Source organism: Puntigrus tetrazona, chromosome 1 (assembly GCF_018831695.1).
Source record: "Puntigrus tetrazona isolate hp1 chromosome 1, ASM1883169v1, whole genome shotgun sequence".
NCBI lineage: Eukaryota > Metazoa > Chordata > Actinopteri > Cypriniformes > Cyprinidae > Puntigrus > Puntigrus tetrazona.
In genome coordinates this window covers 5,880,151-5,898,944 of record NC_056699.1, presented here as the reverse complement: position 1 = coordinate 5,898,944, position 18,794 = coordinate 5,880,151, and the positions used below count along the sequence as shown (strand labels likewise).

The 18,794-nt window shown below is 36.0% G+C and overlaps 2 protein-coding genes across 4 annotated transcripts in view; both read right to left on the bottom strand.

Annotated features, from left to right (window-relative positions):
• cacna1hb (calcium channel, voltage-dependent, T type, alpha 1H subunit b) overlaps window positions 1-4,352 on the bottom strand; it is a 78,608-nt gene extending 74,256 nt beyond the window's left edge. The window contains exons 1-2 of one of the 3 annotated variants that reach the window (XM_043241548.1): window positions 4,069-4,352; window positions 2,153-2,463 (exon numbers count right to left, since the gene is read on the bottom strand). In XM_043241548.1, coding sequence (XP_043097483.1) covers window positions 2,153-2,433 — 281 coding nt within the window. In that variant the 5' untranslated portion in view covers window positions 2,434-2,463; window positions 4,069-4,352. Of the gene's footprint in view, window positions 1-2,152; window positions 2,467-4,068 lie in introns of all 3 variants that reach the window. The other 2 variants (XM_043241541.1, XM_043241533.1) reach the window with 2 other exon arrangements.
• A 5,940-nt stretch (window positions 4,353-10,292) lies between these two features.
• LOC122342401 (transmembrane protein 94-like) lies at window positions 10,293-18,250 on the bottom strand. Its single transcript, XM_043236176.1, has 16 exons — window positions 18,091-18,250; window positions 17,668-17,841; window positions 16,235-16,393; window positions 15,962-16,119; window positions 15,149-15,260; window positions 14,961-15,055; window positions 14,726-14,825; window positions 14,275-14,383; window positions 13,673-13,844; window positions 13,503-13,580; window positions 12,855-12,940; window positions 12,603-12,684; window positions 12,249-12,397; window positions 11,148-11,245; window positions 10,864-10,957; window positions 10,293-10,483 (listed from the first exon to the last, which is right to left on the bottom strand). Exons 1-16 carry the CDS (start codon window positions 18,248-18,250, stop codon window positions 10,309-10,311), a joined length of 2,001 nt encoding a protein of 666 aa, XP_043092111.1. The 3' UTR covers window positions 10,293-10,308.
• Window positions 18,251-18,794: the final 544 nt, after the last annotated feature.

Here is an 18,794-nt window from a genome sequence, read left to right as displayed (position 1 = left end):
CTGTACTATCTCTTTAATATTTTCAGACGCAAACACATCCTCAGCACCGTCGTTTTAAGAAGTTCCCTTCAGAAAATAAATCGACAAATGCTTCAAACCCTGGGAAGTGCATGAAATCACACACAATCATACTCTCACGTCTCACGGTTAACATCAAAGGGCATGAAAGGAGACATGAGACGCAAATACTCACTCACGGGGAAGACCAGCGGTTACATAACGCGGCCAAATTGCTTTGTTTCTCTGCTGCAAGTCAAATAATGTCACTAAAGGGACAGAGTGACACTACTATGGTAATTTCCAGGGTAATCCTTGTGAGATATACACAGACTTGAGTTGATGAATATAATTTTTTTGTGTCATAACTTTATGCACATGAAAAGCTCCCTGGATGGAGTTTATGACGCAACATGGAGAATTCGCTCGTAATTTTTTTCTTCGCACACAGGCTGCCTAGCCACGCAAAGCCCCTTAAGAACTTAAGAAAATGCAATACATTAAAATTTTGATGATTTTTTCATTGCACAGAGGGGAGAAGCAGGTGAACAATACGGGCAAACCGTGCTGCATGCAGCAATTATTCATCAGTGTGAGGCTGGCTCACGGCCACGGCGAACATCACCAAGTGAGAGGGACAACAATGAATGAGTGAGACAGAAACAAAAGCAGTTCTCCACCCAGATAAAGACTGAGAGGGAGAGGTGTGCTAGCAGCACAGCATGTCTAATTGCCAGTGTTTAATTACTGTATACTGTAAAAACAAACAGTTATTACCGCTTTAAGAGGTTTTGTTTGTACCTAACATGAAACTGAAATGCCTTTTGTTGTTTTATTAAGGTATAATTATTTAATTTTAGATTTAATGAATAAATAAACCAAAAAAAATTACACTTTGCAGTATTTTTATTGACTATAAATTGATGACATAAACAGTCTGTAGTATATAACATTTAGATCATGTGATGGGTCTCAGGTTCTCATTTTTGTTGTAACGAGGTGTAATAATTACTTTACTTTTACATTATTTATCAAATGCTACAACTACAATATTTTATATTAATTTACTTAATATTTAATGTACATTCTATTATAGACTACATTTTGAAAGTTAATATATTGCATATAATATATAGTTGATACATATTACAAATTATTATTCTGAGGCTATTGAAAATTACTTTTGCTATTCAGGGCTATTTATTTGATTATATTATCAGTTTAATTAATAAATAAGCATAGAAAATGTATAAACTTTGCGGTATTTTTTGTTTTCATGAATTAGTATTTAGTATTTATGAATACATATTGGCAATAATACAATTTTAAAAATTTTGTTAATGAATAGGATTATTTATGTGTGTTTTTTTCAATCTGGTCCAAACTTCTGTGCACTATACTTTTTGCAACACTGTTTTCACTGCACGTTTCAAAGAGAACACAGGTCAAACACAGGTTAAATACGTGAACCCTGGTATGTTTTTATTACGTTGGTATAGGTACATATTGCTGTTTTTATTACGTTGCTTCAGGTAAGCATTGTGACATTTCAATATACCCCAGGACTGTCGCTAAAATCTAATGCTCTATCATGTTGAAAATATTCCCTATCAAACCATTTCAACATCCTTTTATGCAGATTTGAACTGTTTTGTTGAACCATAGTTACACAGGGTTTAAACAGGTGCTCCTCGCCTCTCAAACACGTCTCTGAACAAACCGCCTATTAAAACCCATACATAGGAAGCTGGATATGTGCGATGCTAACATTCAAAGGCACCCGTTTTTAAATATCCCAGTATATTAATATAGTTTTGAAGTCATAACATGATATTCTTCAAGTAATTGTGTGAAAATTAAGCTTTATTAATCGAAAAGGAATAAAAGGTGTGTGAGTTTTACTGCCTCTAATGTTCATTTCTTTTGGAAACTGCAGTGATACGCATTTCATATTTAGCTAACGGGTTTTATTTATTCTATGAAACCTGGTGGGTTTCTCTAGCTGTTTTATAACTTACATTTCATCAATTTATGTAATAAAATTTTTATTCTATTTATTTTGTATTGTTATTTTCAATGACAAAGTTTTGCACTATTTTCATTGTAAGTGCTAACAATAATTAAATAAGTGAGGGCACGCACATTGAAAGGATATGGGCTGCACACGAGTGCAAGGCACCAGCTGCGGGGTCGTGTGCTCTGGTGGAGCCAGAAGAACACCACTGGTGCAAGGGACGGATACGGAAGCTGAACATTTTCCTTCACCTCTGCCACGCTGCCAGTGGACTCCCAAGATGCTCCACCACTTCCAGTAAGGCCACCGGGCAGGTCCTCTGCCTCCTCGAGGCATGGGCTATCAGCCTGAGCCGGTGCAGTCAGGCTGGTCTGGGCCCGATCCGGCCACAGGGATGGTTCTGTGTCCTCACCGGTGGTCATGATGATAGAATGGTGGGCAGCAATGCGACCCTGCTAATGGGAACGTCACTCATATACCAGTCCTCCATCCTACGAATATTTACTTACACAGATTATGCATTCAGCTTTCTCTATATAGGTCCATTTAGTCCATCTAAACAAATCATTTACTTGCCCTCATGTTCTTTATATATATATATATATATATATATATATATATATATATATATATATATATATATATATATATATATATATATAAACATATATAAACTTTAGCTTATTAAGAGATAGCAAGTTCCATTTATCAAAAGGTAAATCAGAGGAACATCAATCACGCTCTCTGTTCATTACCATTAAGGCCATCACTAGAGTGGAGCCAAAACTGACGTCTCTTCCCTGCAGTAGGTTTTTAGATGTCCATGCAGAAAGTGCTGGCAAGCCTATTTTTTTGTCAGGGTTATTATTATTACTTTTCATGCCTTATAATGTAATCTAAAGACCAAACTGTAAATCAATGAAACTGAGAAACATAAAGTTTGGAATTAAGGCCAACTGCTGTGTAAGGAATACAAATTGCACAGTAAAGCGCAGCACGGCACATGAAAACAATGAACGAATACTGAGTTGCTTGGGCTGTTTTTGATATAAGGTCTATCACTGGCAAATAAGCGAACTTCTTTGGAAATGTGTTCATTAATAATTAAACTTTCTACATCGTGAATCTCCGCCGAAGCGTAAAACTGTTGATTAAAAACCAAAAACGCCTTCATCGGATAAATAATAATAATAATTAAATATTAAAATAAGATCTGATTTCAGAGATTGCATTATAATGTCTTGTTTCATTGGCAGTTCTTTTTAAACTAATTTCATTATTGTAACATTAGTCTTACAGCTACAGTTTAACAAGTCTACAATAAAGAGTAAAACGTTTAGTAATTTCGATAGGAAAAGATTGCAAAAACGCTATTAAATTAGCCTAACATATGTGATTAAAAGTATTAACTTTAAAGGCAATGCATGCAGTTGTACAGTAAAATAGTGTGAAAACACTGCAGTAAAAACCTGTTAAGTGGTAAGTTACATAACAGCAGACTTAAGACTTAAGACTTTTACTGTAAAATTAAATTATTTGACGTTTAATCAAGCAAAACAAATAAATACCCTACCTTTAACTATAAATATTACTGAAAATATGCTTTGCATGTACGAAAAGTATGACAATCAAGGGAATTCCCTGCCAAAAATGTCATGTTTATATTTGTTTACCTTTCATTCTCCTTTCAACAGTGATGACCACTTGAGTTTCAGTTTGTTATTGTGTTAATGTTCTGAATCATGTTTCAATGTCGTTACACAGGCGTTATTTCGTGTGACACCAATACCATTGCTATCACGTCAAAGTCATTACGTGGCCCTCCCGTGTTATTTTCGTTACATTTATCATCAGAAAACAGATTTATTAGATTAAACAGTTTGGTGAATTAGTGTTACATCATTTTATCATACTGTGAAATCCACAGTCAGCCAAATAATAAAATAAAATGCCGTTCCCTACCGCTCGCAACATCGTCACTGCATTCAATACGGTAAAGTTCGGCCAGTCTCTTACAGTAAATTGAAGCAAACCTTTTCACAGTGTAGTTTTCTTACCGTGTGTGAAATGACAGCACGTTCTGGCTCATGCTCTCAACTGCGGCTCCCAATCCCACATAAAATTAGTCCCATCACGTCCCTTCTTCATAAAAGGATCCGAGAAACAAGACGATTCGTCAAACTCTCAGTTACATCTGGTTTAGAGAACTCCTTGTGTGATAATACTCCGTGAAAAGCGCGAGGGTCAGCGCAGCGCGTCTTGGCTCAATCGCCTCAGAAGCCTGAAGTTTCTACTGGACGCGTGACGCGCTCGGTGTCGCGAGGAGAACTCCTCTCTCTCTCTCTCTCTCTCTCTCTCTCTCTCTCTCTCTCTCTCTCTCTCTCTCTCTCTCTCTCTCTCTCTCTCTCTCTCTCTCTCTCTCTCTCTCTCTCTCTCTCTCTCTCTCTCTCTCTCTCTCTCTCTCTCTCTCTCTCTCTCTCTGTTCAGAACAAACGCGCGTCGTCCACAGCAGCGCAGTTTATTTCTTCCGGAAGAAAGTGAGATGTAGAGGACAGGGATTCCCCCAGGAACAGGTCCAGATTCAGGCAAAACATTCCTAGCTTTTTTCACACACTCCCTCGACGGCATAAATTTGCCTTAAAGATCAGATGCATGTTATTTCGAGGGCACGGTTTTATTAGATGACTTGTCTTTATTCAGCATTAGGTGACCTGAGCACTTCTACTTCAGATGTGGTCATCTCAGATCATTATGGTTGTCTCTGCTACTCTTAATGAGCTCATCCCGAAGGACTTGTAGTCCATTCTAACCTCTGACCCTTCAAAGACTGACCTTTGATTACCCTAAATTACATTTTCACCTAGGCCTGGGTCTCCAGTAGGCTATTATTCTTAGCTTCTTTGTTTTGGTGTTATACATAAGCTAGAAGAACAACCAAACACGCAGCTTGATTCATATATTTTAATTGTGTCTCTTTTTTATAGTTAAAGTAAGAATATTTAGCTATTATTTGTATTTTCATTCATTTTATTCCACATTTGATGGTGCTTTTTTTAGATTGATGGAATTTTTTTTATTAGTGGACACCTTCGCAAATCTTGTGTATTGCGCTAGAAAAAAAAATCATTTCAGCATAATGTGAATAATTTCTGCCGTACATCAAACTTTTCATATGAGCGTCCTACAAAACAGAGCTCTGCATTCTCCATGTAGAACGTAATTTAATGAGAAGACGCAGAATGAGATCCCAAACAGATTAAAAAAACATCACAATAATCCACCTGCAATCTACATCACTCCAGTCAATCAAAAAAGATGAAGTGATAAATGCATATTCATAAAAAATATGCATCTTTTCTCCCATGAAAATGTCATGTGATTTGAACTAGTACATATATATATATATGAGGTGCTATTATGAATTATGGACTGGTATTTTAGCCAGAAGCCATTATTTAAAGTGAAAACCTTGCATTTAGGGATTTGTTTCTTACAAACACGCAGCTTTCACTTGATAAGAGCTTAACCAATGGACTGGAGTCGTGTGAATTATTATTATGATTATTATGATATTCTGACGTCACCCATTCACTGCGCTTTTCAGATGAAGAAAGAAACTCCTCTGCATCTCGACTGGCCTGAAGGTGAGTAAATATTGAGCAAATTTTCATTTTTGCATGATCTAGTCATTTCACAAATAATTAAATTCTTCTAACTGAGTGGAGCACCGAACTTCACGTCTTACATCACCATGCTGCTTTTGGCTATTAAAATACTGCGTTTTATTGTGATTTTTAATATGTTTATAATATCGCAGAGAAGGATGAGGATAGTATTATTCATTCATTTACTACTTGAAACAAGCAAAATCTGGCATTCTCCCTTTAGGGGCATTTGAACATGAAGTCATTTATAAATAAATATATTTTTTGCGTGTTTTTATAAGTTTAGAGTTAATTGTAACACTATTACACAAAAACATCAGAAGCCGTTTATATAGCTGAGTAAACATGTTTGTGTGCGATCTGATTCTTTGCCAGACATGTGATATCTGCATTCGTTTTGTGACCCGGGTTAGGTTGCCATAACAACCACTGCAATGACATCACCAAAAAAAAATGTATTCTGTGTGTTCGCAAATTTTCCGTTTTGGAACAAAGTAACATCATTCTCGACCGTGAGGAGTGCAAGCAGAGTCAAGACAAAGTTTAGCTCTTAAACTCACCTAAATCGGCGTCTGCGGGATCATTTGAACATTGCGGTCGAGTGTGATAGAGCAGGGCTGGAAGGAAACTCCTCAGGACAGTGACCCTCCAGAAATGAGATCTGAATTAGAGGCTGATAAGAATGACGAACCCAGCATTACGCTGAAAAAGGGTTAATGGCAAATGACGTGGACGCTCCTCAAACGATCGTGGAGATGAAGAGCTCAGGCTAATGGTGCATGTAAGCATCTATTAAACCAAGTGCATGCTTTGAGCTCTGTTTGTGGGAGTTTGAGCTTTAGAGAGGAGCGTTTATAGATTTAAACAGGTTACTGGCCTATAGCATTCCACTGTGACTGCAGTAGTTTAAAACTGCAACATGGGCAATACACCCTTACACACACACACACACACACTCCTTCAATCTCTTTCATACCTGTATGTATTTAAATGTCATTGACCCGTCTCATCTTGTTTTTTTTAAGTATAAAATGGCAATTATTAAATTTTTAAGTAAACTATTTTTAATTATTATAACCCAAATTCTACCTGTTTTGCATTTTTAGAATATTTTTTATTTTGCTTTTTTTAAATAGAAAATTATAATATTTATAATTATAATAGACTAATCCTAACCCTCTACTGAATTAAAAAAAAAATTATTGATAAATGCATACCTACTGCAGATTTTGTCAGATTTAGTTTTTAATATCAAATGATAATATTTAAATGACATTTAAATATTGTAAAGATTAATCCTAACTCATGCATTTATGCATTTAATAAACGAGTAAATGCCTGCAGAGAACAAAAGCACATATTCGTGCCATTAGAACCAAATAGAAGGATCACAGCTTGCTTTGCCTACAGTAAAGCAAAGTTCACATGTAATTTGGTAACTTTTCAGAAAAGGCTTATAGTCTGGTTTTAGCAAGAGGCCTGTGTGATGGATTGAGGACAGAGCAAAAATCAATGTGATCACTCAGTGGAGTAAATGAAGGGAAACAACACTATAGGTGATGTGAAGTGTTTGATCCACTGCAGTGCTTCTTCCTCAAGTAATTCACGAGCACATAGAGGGAAAAGGTCAACCAAGGTAAAGCACCGACTGCTTAAAAAAACTGTAACATGCATAATGTATAACAAGGTGGCCCTTGTAACAAATAGGCTTTGAAAATGACTAGTTAAAGTGGCAGTAAATTCACGTTGCAAAAGTAAGCTCAAAAGGTCAACGTAAATGTAATTTGTAGTTTTATTTTAAATTCATTTTTTGATATTTTTGGAACCCGTAGAACATCCACCTACCAGGCTGTAATAAAAAGGTGCCACGATTCTATAGAAATTCATTTTATTCTTCTATTTTTCTTAAATTTTCATAATTCAATCTCAAGTTATAATTCAACAATTACGTGAGCGTGCGTGCGCGCACGTTTATTTAATGTCCGATAACAGTTTTTGATTTTGGCCTTAAAAAGAATGAGAAACCAATTTGTACCCTACTGGTGAAAAGTGCCAGGTAATGATGAAATAGCTGGCAGTTACATTCTTTACATAAATTTGCATAATTGAGCTTCCTTTTATATGAGAATAATTCAGCTAAACTAAAATACATTAAAACTAGTGGCCCACTGATTAATGGCTCTCTTTGTAGTAACATCTCACCGCTCATTATAATTTGACCCGCAGCTAAGGCACAAGAATGTCAGTTGCTTTCTGCGCAATGGGAACATGCAGTGATTATTGTTTGCATGGATCTGGTGACTGAATGCTGTTTAATTCACACTCAGACACCTCCATTATTCTGATATAACATGATCTATGGGACAGAAACAGTGATATGCAATCAGCCTGACCCGTGACCTGACCTTTATTCACTAGGGGAGAAGAATAATGCGACACTGAGTAATGGCTGCTAAAAATTCAGCTTTGCATCAAGGGAATAAATAATATTTGCATATATATTAAAATATAAAAGTTATTTTAAATTGTGATTCTATTTCAATATTTTTCAGCATTTTTGATCAAACAAATGCAGCGCTCGTAAGCGTAAGAAACTTATTTGAATAACGTATTTATTGGCATTATATATGTGTCCAAAAACACATTAAAGGGACTTTAAATGGGCATTTTTAAATCTAGCCACTACAGCAAGGAACAGCAATGATAATCACATGCAAAGTGTGTGTTCACTTTAGTTTATGAATTTAAAGTATATATATACATCTGTATTCAAAGCCTCATCTGCCAAAAGGACAGTAACTGAGGGTGAGGTTGCTTAGCAACCTTTGGCCTTGATGGGAGAAAACTGTAGTCACCATTAAGTGATCACAGGTACACACTGACACACACACACACACACACACACAAGCGAATTCAAACGGCGGGTGATATTCCTTAGATGAATTAAGAGTTTGTTAACCTTCATTTTATCAGTAAAAGATTAATGAGGACAGAGGAAGCTTGTTCCGTAGGTAGAGGAAGCTGATAAGGGAGTTTTATGGCAAACACACAGTGCCGAATCAGCGACTTCCATTGTTTTAACGGAGACTGTAAAGGGGAGATGGGTGTGAGAGATATATCACATGCTCACTAATACACATGCAAAGACCTTCCCTGGTGTGCAGAAGCATTTTTATAACATAAAGCTGCTCCGTTTCCCAATACTGTATAAATTCAGACATCAGTAAAGTGTGTTTAGGTAGCTGATGATGTTCATACACACACACCGAGAATGACAAGTCAATTACTCTCATATCTGCTGACCCAGCATCTCATAAATGGTATTTTATTAAAAGCACTTAACACATCCATCTGTTCACGGGGCGATAATATATATTGGGCTACGGGCTTTTTATGATAACATCAACTGTCAGTATATTAAATGAGGTGGGTTTTTTTAAGTCATGGAAGACATATGTTGTGCTGTGTTTGTGTTAAGGACTTGATACTTGAAAGGTGTAATACCAATAATAATTTAATTGAAAATGTAAAAAAATTATAATAAAATAATACAGGTGTAATAAAAGCCAATCAAGAAAACCTGAAAGAATCACTGTGAGAGGTTGAGCTGTCTCCATGCAATAACGTAACTTAAGGTGATATAACTTGAATGTTGATAAGATGAAATAAGCATCTGCAGACTGAAGAGTGTGTTTTTTTAGAGGTTGCTAATGTTGTTTTCATCGCAGTACTGCCACCTAAAGGTCAACACTGTTAATATTGAATCTGTATTTTTTTTTTTCATTCTAATGCGTGGTGTCAGTATGAAAGGATGCGTATGTATTTATGTATGAATTTATTTAGGTGACTTGTTTTTGACAGAAATATCAAAAAGGGGAGTTCATGCCGAGTTTGGTGTCAAACTGAAGCTTCTGTCGTTTCTGGTATCTCACCCTCATCCTGTAGCAAACAATCACAGACCCACAGACATTTACATGTACCACACACAATACAATTCTAAGAACGGTAGCAATTTATAATAACTTTAAATAATAACTTTTTGTTTTTTAATAATTAAATCACTTAAAAGAGGGCTTATATATCTAATAACATTGCTACATTGTTTAATATACTTATATATTTTATATATGTTAAAACATACATTTCATTTTATTCAGTAAAGATGTATTAAACTGATTAAAAATAAATGTAAAAAATGTCAAATTAATTATATTTTTATACTTTATATTCAAACGAAAAAAATTATCTTGGTTTGCATAAAAATATTAAGCAGCAACTGTTTTCGGCATTGATAATAATCCTAAACATTTCTTGAGCAGCAAATCAGCATTAAGAATGATTTCTGAAGGACTAGAGTAAAGATGCTGAAAATTCAGCTTTGCATCACATGAATAAATTACTTTATTCAAATAGAAACTTATTTTCAATTGTAATAACATTTCACATTATTACTGGTTTACTGTGTGTTTGGATCATATAAATGTGGCTTTGGTGAACATAAGAAACTTATTTAAAGACAAAAACAAACCTCACCTTTTGAATGGTGGTATAGTAAAATACTATAATTTAACTTATAATATTGACTACTTTAAATATAGAATGTAACCATTGTATTATATTGTTATGGTCGCATTACCTGATCTCATGCAGTTTGATGCCCTCGTTGATAAAGACCAGTGGGATCAGCCAGAAGATTCCTAACACCCAGGATTCCATGGGAATATCAGAGATACAAAACATGTTGTGAAAGTCAGGGTCATGCCACAAGATGCGGGATGCCATTGCCAAAGAAGCATTAAGAACAGGCCTGTGAGGGAAACAGTGAGAGCCTGGTATTTAAATGTCCATGCCAAAAAAAATGTGCATGCTTCTGAAGTTAGGCTTTAAAGGCATGTTTGGAAAAAAATATTCATGTATAGTAAGAAAAAAAGCATGGAAGTCAATAGCTACACACATTCTTCAAAATATCTTATTTTGTGCTCAACAGAAGACATACATAAAGGGTTAGGAACAAAATGATGGTTAGTGAATGATGACAAAATATATATATATATATATATATATATATATATATATATATATATATATATATATATATATGTATATGTTTTGAACTATCCCTTTAATGTTCATCTACATGTTCAGAGCACAAAATATATAAATATGTCATGATAAAAGTCTACTTACACAATGCAGATGACTGCACACCAGCAATGGTTGCTCAGCGGGCTCTGTTTCCACATGGGAGCTGAGCGATGCACATGACTGATAGATGTACACACTTAACACACACACACACACACATACAGTGAACACTGGGGTCATACTCGAACACATCTTCGCTTTCAGTATGCTCAATGATTTAGTTTTAAAATATGATGCAAGCTTGATGTCGTTGAAGGAACTGTTCACCCAAGAATGAAAGTACTGGAAGAAAATGAAAATAGCACCACAAAGGAATTGGGACTGACTGGCATTGAGCAGCACAAGAAAGGCGATGACTTTCTGCGCCAGACTTAGTCCATCTGAGTGCCTGCCGTACCAGTCAGGAGACCACGCTGTTGAATTCCTGTAGTCAAACACGCAAAACAGATTCACTTTCACTACTATGCTCTATATTATTTCAATATCTCAAAAAATATGGTTAATTTATGTGCTATACAATTTTGTGATGATACATTACTTCATGATATGCAAAATAATTATAATAATTATTATAATTGTATCACTTGCTCACCAGTGTATCCTCTGCAGTGAATGGGTGCCGTCAGAATGAGAATGCAAACATCAAACTTAATAATCCACACCATTCCAGTTTGTTAATTGAAGTCTTGCAATGTGAAAAGCTATGAAATAAATTCATTTTAACATTTTAACTTTAAAGTGCCCAGTCCATAATAAAGTGCCCAATCCATAATAAGATTTATCGTCAGTAAAAAAGTCCATCCTCTGTTATCCTCTCACATCAAAATGACAGCAATATTACGGAAAGGATGGATTTGTTTCTTACAAACACACAAATTTTCACCTCACAAGGCATTTATTGATGGAATGGAGTCCTGTGTATTAGTTGCAGATTTTTATCAGATGTTTGGCTGTTTGGACCATATACATACATAGACATCCTCATTGGACCGCACCAGGCACGTAGATGCAGCCGCCATGTTGGAACTGTGAACGTCATTCGCCATACTGTAGATTCACACGGACCCGTTGAGCCGTGGTGTGCAGGACTGTAGCATCATTCGAATATTCTTTGATTACTATGGTGAATGATGTCAAAGCAGACCACTACGGTAGGGCAGACGGTTTACGTTTTGTGGCCCATAGAAACAGTCTCTAATGAGGCTTCTAGGTATATATATCCATGGTTTGCCTGACGGCACCCATTCACTGCAGAGGATCCACTGGTGAGCTAGTGATGCAATGCAAAATTTTTCCAAATCTGTTCTGTTGAAGAAGCTAAATTCCCTCCAGCTTAGATGGTCTGAGTGTGAGTACATTTTCATAATATAATATTCCTTAAATTTTTTTGGCAGACAGAGTGAAAAAAGTCTGCATTCATCACGTACATGAGAAGTGACGCTGGGTGACACAGATCTTCATCTTCATGGTTAATATCAAGACAGAAGCTGTGCAGTATGAGGCCAAAGCATGTGAGGAAGGTGCAGACTGTGAGACCAAACTTCACCAAGAAACACAGAACAAACAGCCGCAACGTCTGCAGAGAAATACAAAAAAGCACGGCACATCTCTTCAGCCGATCAATTATACAATAAGTGTTATGTGTATCAAAACAACTTATAATTAACTCAATAAGCAGATGCTCTCTTGTGAATAGGATCCAAGCCAATGAAGCATAAACCAAAATATTCAGGAAAAATACATTATGGACCCCTTTTTAAAAGCTTTTCCTGTTTCTTTACCTTTTTTGGTAGGAATCTGAGATTTTTCCCAGTAGGAACTTTCATGATAGAATTGTCAGATGGCTTTCCCAGGAGGGACACGCTGGAAAAAGAAAGGAATTTAGTTAAAAGAGAGTAAATAATAATAAAGTTGCCTTAAAACTGTACAAATTGATGAATAAATGGGGACAATTACTATACATATTTTATTTAACATTCAAGATTAGGTTAGATTTTAAGACATCTCATATTGTCTGACCACTCATTTTCTACCTCAGTATGGGAAAATAGAAACAGGACAGAAAGAGGACATCGCTTGTGCCCAGAGGAGGAGGAAGTTGACACACACATGCCAGAATCTGTGGAAATAAACAAACACACACCAGCTTACTCAGCTGCACCTGTCAAACTCTGAGCTTTAGATGGAAATCATGAGTGTGTTACTCATTACTTCTGACAGAAATAGCAATGTCAGAGTAACTAAGTGAATGCGGGACATATTAAACGAGAACAGTGATGTAAAGTCCTAAATGTGCCCTAAAAATTAACAATAAAAAATACTACTTTTAAATGATTTTGTCAAAATGTGAAAAATATAAATTTGCAAACAGATTAATCTATCTATCTATCTATCTATCTATCCATCCATCCATCCATCCATCCATCCATCCATCCATCCATCCATCCATCCATCCATCCATCCATCCATCCATCCATCCATCTATCCATCCATCCATCTATCTATCTATATCTATCTATATTGCCATACTACTCTATGTTAATTGTATTGACCTTAACTGGCATTTTTTTAAATTATATGTCTATTAATTAATTAATGCATTTTAGTTTTATTAATTATTACTATTTATTTTTATTATGCATATGCTTTATTTAGGTAACACTCCTGGACCTGTCTTATACCTGAATGAGGACAAGGGACAGCTGGCACTGGAGCAAAAACAGAAAACATTTTCTGATGCCCGCTGTGGTGTGACGGGCCTGAAGAAAACAACAATACTGCATTTATAAAAATTACTAATATATTATACATCCATTAGTGCACATGTGTGTCAGCGCGTGCCCACATTCACCTGTTTGATGAGTCTGATGAGGGTGTTGTTGTCTTGTTGGTTAAACTGTACTGTGCAGGCCAACCCACAGATGGCGCTAGAGAGCTGAATTACACTCAAAGAGTCTGATGTGTTCAAAGATGCATCAGCATTGGACCAGCAACATGTGGGAACCAGAGGATCTAAAGCAATGCTGTCCATTGATAGGTCAAAAACAAGGCATAATGGAAAGGATATAATATATAGTATGAATGCAGACAAAATTTGACAGTTATTGTACAGTATAATAAAAGCATAATGGCAAATTATTGCACTTTTAGCATATCAGGAAAACCAGGGCTAGTTCCGCTATGACAATTTAACCCGTATAGTGCAACAGCATGCTAAATAGGCTTCTAGCAGGTCACAAAAGGTCAGCGTGTGTTTAATGAACTGAATATGACTTTTACAGGTGGCAATTTTTAGCGCACAGTGTTTCATGCTGGCATTGCAATCAGCTGGGATTAGGGTGTGTTGTTAAAATATTAAAATAAGTCACGTCGTGTCATGAATAAATCCGTTCTTGGCAGGTTATTGAGACAAAGGGAAATGAGAGGAGGTGAGTTAAAGGTTAGACCGATCACCTGATATCACTTTGTAAGAAAATTTCATTGTTGTTGATGTTTTGACTGCTCCCGAGGCAGCACACGACCTCTCCATACTCCTGCATGATACACACCATCTCACATTCAGCTACACACACACACACACACACACACACAGTTTAGAATGGTGGCTTTGCTGATGGTGATATAAATAAATAAATAAATCTGAGCAGTGTGGCCAGAACTACAAAAAAAGCAACCAGTTCTGACAAAGCAGGCCTAAAACTAGTGACTGGAGTTTTAACTTTTCATCAGTCAGTTTTTCATAAATGCTCAATGCTCAATAAATGCTTTTTGTAATGAAAAATAAATATAAACTATTCATTACAACAACAACATTTTTCATTTATTTAAAAAAATAAATGTTGCAACACTAATTGTGTGTGTGTGTGTGTGTGTGTGTGTGTGTGTGTGTGTGTGTGTGTCTTACTCTGTGATGTGCAGTCTGTAAATAAAGGGACCAGCAACGGCACATTATCAATGTTCTCCAGATGTGGCCTGACATTCTCTATTCCTTTTGGAAGTTTGGCCTGGAAAATCAAGAATCAGGTTATCAGGCTTATCTCTATTCTGGGATCCTATCCCGGTTCCAACAACTTCTTAGAAAGTCTAAATAACGCCTTTATAGAAATCTGAAGTGTTAATATAGTGTAAATGAGTGGCACCCTGTTTAGGTCCTCGATGAGACAAGCTCCATCATGCTCCATTGCTCTCGACTCTGCCCTTTCCCTCACGCTGTCTCTCAGCAGAATTTCTTCCTCTGAAATCAATAAATGCAAATTTAAAAGGATAAAAAGAACAGAGCTGGTCATAACTGGCATTCATCTCTGCAGTGCATAACTCTGTCTCTCACCTTCCTCGGTCACCGGCTCCTCCACGTTATCTGGGTCGAGAGGGAAGCTCTCTGATTGGAGGGAGATGTGACAGTTCCATCCCGTCTCCAGTCCCATTTTCTCAGCAAACACCTACTCGCGGGGTGATTCAGTTTGTAAATAACATGAATAAAACATTTGTACAGTCGATCATCCAACATTGTTTGAATAATGAAAACGTTACACCGCAGCTGTGATGCAAATGACATGATTTAGGACATGTTTCCACATCAACATCCTGTGGTGGTCCTGCAAAAACATTCCTATCCAACAATCATAACATGATCTAAAGTCAACAAAGACCCTATTTACTTTTTCAATACATGCTCCTGGTATTATGGTACATGTTTTGTCAGTGTGCAAAAGTATACTGAAACTACTGTTCAAAAGTTAAAAAATTATTTTCAATAAATCAATTTCAGCAAAAATATTTAGAACAATTGCAGTTTTTTAGAATGTTGGGGGGAAAAAAATACTGAAAAGAAATTGCTATGGTTTCCACAAAAATATAAAAAATAAATAAATTACTGTCTTTTATGATCTAATAAATGCAGCAATGGTGAATAATTGCTGACACCTAAAGTTTGAACAGTAGTGTATGACATATTATATGATTAAAATGTATTGTATTTTATCCAATTATTGAAACTTTCTATAGCTCTGAAATGACTTCCCTTTTTATTTGATGTCACAAAGTCTTTTCAGGCTATTTGTTAACATAAGACAGGCTACAAAATACCTCTGTTACCTCTTTAACTGTGCATTTGTGTGTAGAAGTGTTTGTATCTGCTGACCTTACTCCGAACTTCCTCTTCACAGGAAAAATAAACAAAACGAATGCAAGCACTGTCCAGCCCTGAGATAAGCCTGACCACATCGGGACGGGCTTGGTACTGTGAGGACACCAGACCCAGAAAGATCTGCTGCCTGAGGGGTGTGACAGAGACGTCATCTGCACACACACACACACACACACACAAACATAAACTTTATACTCCCTGATGACGTTTCGGTCATATACATGATTATGTATTTTTACAAAATCATAAGACTTTATCTTTGTGTACCTGTAGTGTCAGTACTGTGGTCCAAAGGCAGTTCCACACAGGTGTCATCTATTTCCGGGTCATGTGGCTGTAACAGCGGCTTAAAGGAAACGGCAACACACTGACCAGCCATACAGGAACGCTGATAGAAATCCACAACTTTCTTCCTGAAAATGAACTCTATTTTAATAGAATGTCTTAAAAAAATAATAATAAAGTAATATATATATATATATATATATATATATATATATATATATATATATATATATATATATATTTTATTTATTTATTTATTTATTTTTAATTAGATTTTCCACTGATTTAGTTTCTATCTCAGTCTAACGAAGCCAACAAAGTTAATCTTCATGCAAATAAGCTGCGATGCAATGTGAATAGGAGTGGACTGTATTCAAACAGGAACTTAGCGACCTCCGGGGATTTAGTCGCTGTCAGTGTGAATGTACCTTTAGAGATTCAAGATTTGGACTTGTAATCCAAAGGCTGATGATTCAAACTGCCCGAAGAAGTGTTTTATTAATGTAGAAAATAGTGAGTTTCCTTAACACCTCTGTGTCCTTGAGCAAAGCACTTAACCCCCGATGCTCCAGGGTGCCAGCGCTGAATGTGCTTTAGGTGGAAACTGCTCACTGACTTTCTAAGAACAGCATGATGTGATGTGTTCACAGCAGGTGCGCTAACACACACACACACACACACGCATACAGAGTTCACAGCATGGATCTACATAAAAATCAGACCTGTCGGAGTCTGTGAGGGGTTGAATATCCTCTCCATCCCAGAATTCAGTGCATGCACCCAAAATTACATCAGCCGAGCCATATGAGAACAACTGAAGATCGCCTTAGGGCAAAAAACGTCATATTGTACTCGTTAGATAGTTTGTGAAATGATTAAAATGTGGATCTCAAACATGTTTGCTGAGAGAGATGTTCGGAATAACATATGACTCATACTATGTGCAAATTTTCTGTATCAGACTATGATGGAATGCGATGCCCCATAATGCAATGCTCTCAGCTTGACAGCGTAATGACCTGGAAGCTGCGATTTTTAACATATAACCTCAATAAAAATGAGATGAAATAAATACATGGACTAAAACCAAATATAATAAAAGTAACCGATAAATATATATATATTAAACAAACAATGAAAATGACTAATGCACAAAAAAACTTACATTAGTATATAAATAATACTAAGATTACCGAATGCTTTCGTATACAGCATCAGTTCTAGTTTAATGTAGCTTTTCTCCCATATAATAATTTACACATTTATGAAAACTATTATTTAAAAACATAAATAAAATTACATAAATATTTACTGTCCACTTATTTTATATTTATGCAGCTGTACAGTAAGCTTAATAAATTATAGAATAATTTCTAAATATAATAATAAAATAATTTCTATGTGCGTGTGCTCACCGTTGTACGTGTGGTGCACCAGCAGTGCTATGAGATGTGAGAAAGGAAGCCGTCTCATTGATACAGAAGGTGGAGCAATGATCCCTGGGTCTCCAGGGCAGGAGATGGAGGGCAGGGTGTAGGCTGCTACACTCATTCTCTGCTCAAAAGGCTCCTTTGCGGAGGTGGAAAAGCCTGTAGATTTGCATATACACAAACAGTTACCATGTCAGTGGGGTTTTGCTGGATGTTTATTTTTTTATATATATATATATATATTTGGACAATAATATATATATATATATATATATATATATATATATATGATAGCTGAAAATGAAGCTGAAACGCCTGGTTTTAGACCACAATAATTCATTAGTATGGTGTAGGGCTTCCGTTTGAGGCCAATACAGCGTCAGTCTATCTTGGGAATGACGGGTATACCCAAACCATCACTGTTCCACCCCCATGCTTCACTCTGGGCATGCAACAGTCTGGGTGGTATGCTTCTTTTGGGCCTTCTCCACACCGTATCTCTCTCAGATGTGGGAAAGAGAGTGAAGGTGGACTCATCAGAGAACAGTACATATTTCACATTGTTCATAGACCAAGATTTTCACTGCTGGCACAAATAAAACCGACCTGGTTTGGTAATTGACATGAGTGACCAAAGGTTTGGCTAAAGCAGCCCGGCCATGTATATTGGCCCTGTGGAGTTCCCGATGGACAGTTTTGGTGGAAACAGAAGAATTGAGGCGCACATTTAATTTAGCAGGGAGTTGCAATCTGGATGTTGGATGTGGATACACACACACACACACACACACACACACATATACAGTATATATATATATATATATATATATATATATATATATATATATATATATATATATATATATATATATATATATATATATATATATATACACCATGCCAGTATTTCTATGTAATGGGAGATATACCACACCATGAAAATTAATTTGGGTTTTTACACTGCTGTTCAGAAGTTCGGGGTCTGTACAATTATTTATTTATTTTTTTTTGTTTATTTTGACATTTTTGCCTCTTAAGTAAAAAGTAAAAACTGCAAAAAAACTTAACGAAAATAATTATTTTCTGTTTAAGTATATTTTAAAATATAAGTT

Coding starts and splice junctions, on each gene's coding strand:
- LOC122342401 (XM_043236176.1), bottom strand. CDS start 18,250: ATGAACAATGTGAAATATGTACTGTTCTCTGATGAGTCCACCTTCACT. Junction 16,120..16,234: donor CCACAGTACTGACACTACAG/GTACACAAAGAT, acceptor GTGTGTGTGCAG/ATGACGTCTCTGTCACACCC. Junction 13,581..13,672: donor TCATCAGACTCATCAAACAG/GTGAATGTGGGC, acceptor TGTTTTCTTCAG/GCCCGTCACACCACAGCGGG.